The 2,106-nt window shown below is 36.0% G+C and overlaps 1 protein-coding gene across 1 annotated transcript; it reads left to right on the top strand.

Moving 5' to 3' along the window:
• Positions 1-380: 380 nt before the first annotated feature.
• LOC149262454 (uncharacterized) lies at positions 381-1,330 on the top strand. Its single transcript, XM_089384856.1, has one exon. The coding sequence runs from the start codon at positions 505-507 to the stop codon at positions 1,069-1,071; it is 567 nt and encodes a 188-aa protein (XP_089240982.1). The 5' UTR covers positions 381-504; the 3' UTR covers positions 1,072-1,330.
• Positions 1,331-2,106: the final 776 nt, after the last annotated feature.

The raw sequence follows: 2,106 nt of genomic DNA, 5'->3' as shown, positions 1-2,106 counted from the left end.
ACCGAAAGTAAATATAAAAATGAAAGTAGATTAGATAGATAGAAAATTTAAATAATAATTTATTAAAAAATGAGTTACAAACTTAACTGCCAATGAACCTAGAAAATAAAATTCAAGCGCTCCTTTTTTCTCATATATACATCTATCTATATACAGTGTTAGCCATGATTGCCGCAGCATCCAGTACGTTGACCAATGAAGTTCCTGCAAGTGCAAGATGCCATCGGATTTCTGCGTCGCTGTGGAAGAGCACTACCCGCTCTTTCGGCTGACCAGTTCCTTACGCAAACACTCAAATGGATCATACCCATCTTCATACATTTCTCTATAAATCTCCTCTCATCTCATCTCATCTCCGCCAGGACGCACATGATACTTCCACGCCCTTCGCTTCTTTGGATTAAATCTCTCTCTCGTCTCGTCTCATCTCATCTCCGCCCAGGAAGCACATACTTCCACGCCCTTCTCTTCTTTGGATTACCCTCTCTCTCGATCTTTCATTTCATGGGCTCCTCTCTCTCTCGTACTTCACCTCATCTTTCCACTGCCAAATTGGTGGTCATTGAAGAACACTCGGGTGCCTCAATTACTGACTTCCCCCACCATGTAAAAGTAGCAGAAATATTAAGAGAGAGGCCCGGCTTCTTCGTTTGCCACGCCGATTCCATGCGTTACGATGAGTTTCTTTCTCCCCTTTCTGCAGAGCAGGAACTGCAAGTGGAGCACCTCTATTTTCTGCTTCCTCTAACCAGACTGCATCATCCTCTGACGGCCTCCGATATGGCTGCCTTGGCTGTGAAAGCCAGCGCTGCCATGGAACGGAGCCGCCGCTGCCGCAACAAATTAGGACGGCGTCTCTGCAAAATCATGCCGAGCCTCATCACGATGGAGCAAGACGTCAATAGTGACCATGAAATAACATTATCTTCTTCTTCTGGGAAGCGTGAGGTCGGTTTGAGGCGGGGGCCTGCCCACTATAAGTTGCAGCGGGTAGCGTCACGGCGAAAAAGTGTGAATGGCGTTACCCTGAAAAGTAAGCTTTCAACCATTGATGAGGAGGCCCTCGCATGATGAATCTTACATATAAAATCAAATAATTTCATTAAATCATGGCAGCCGATGATGAATCTTACATATAAAATCAAATAATTTCATTAAATCATGGCAGCCGATAATTGAAGGATCGCCTCTGAACATTTCTTCCTTCAATTAAATGAGGGGCGTGGAATTGGGTGTGACTGGATTTATTCACAATGTAAACGAAAGTTAAGGAAGGCAAGGTTCAGAAGTTTGAATGTGTGCGTCCTCTCAAATTCGAGCTGTATTGGATGCCCAATATGTAATAATAACTCCAAATTTTCTCAAACTTAGGCCTTGAAAGGACATTTTAACTTCTTATCCTTTTTCTCCACTCATTTCCTATATTATATTCCGTATATTCTCTGCTATAAAATAATTTCTGAGTCTTAAAAGAATGGTGGTAGTGAACTGTGCATCATGAATGGAGGGATACTTTTTTATCGCTCATTCAGTTAACTTGAATATATAAAATATTCAAATATTTGAATGATCAAAGATTGGATTTGCATGAGCTTGAATTTATAAAGAATTGAAATATTTAAATTATCAAATTATCTAAAATTGAATTTGTAATTATTTAAAATATATTAATTTTTTTTAACTTTATTTAAATGAGTACAACTCAATTAAAAATTTAGAACTTCTCAGAATTCAAATTAAATTTATATATTTTTAAAATAAAATACATGTTTTATACTATTAAGTCTATTCATATTTATTTTATATAATTTTTTAATATAATAATGTGAAAACATTTCATAAAAAACAAATGGATTCATATAAAGATGGCAACAAAAAATCAATTAATATTCCGTAAAAACATCCCATATGATATAAAATATCCTAAAACTAAAAATAAGCCAAGACATTTCACTTAACATCTTTAACATTACATTCATTTACCAAAGCCTCCCATCAAATACAACAAGCTCTAAATAAACTCCATAACTCAATATATATATATATATACTTTCCTCTATATATCCTTTCATATATATATATATATATATATATATATATCCTTTT

The sequence above is a fragment of the Pinus tabuliformis genome, chromosome 6 (genome assembly GCF_031772625.1).
Source record: "Pinus tabuliformis cultivar Carrire ecotype Pingquan chromosome 6, CPIR1, whole genome shotgun sequence".
NCBI classification, from domain to species: domain Eukaryota; kingdom Viridiplantae; phylum Streptophyta; class Pinopsida; order Pinales; family Pinaceae; genus Pinus; species Pinus tabuliformis.
The sequence above is the reverse complement of the archived record's forward strand: the minus strand, read 5'-3'. Positions and strand labels throughout refer to the sequence as shown.

What these genes read in the sequence shown, in the direction of transcription:
- LOC149262454 (XM_089384856.1), top strand. Translation starts at nt 505, where the DNA reads ATGGGCTCCTCTCTCTCTCGTACTTCACCTCATCTTTCCACTGCCAAA.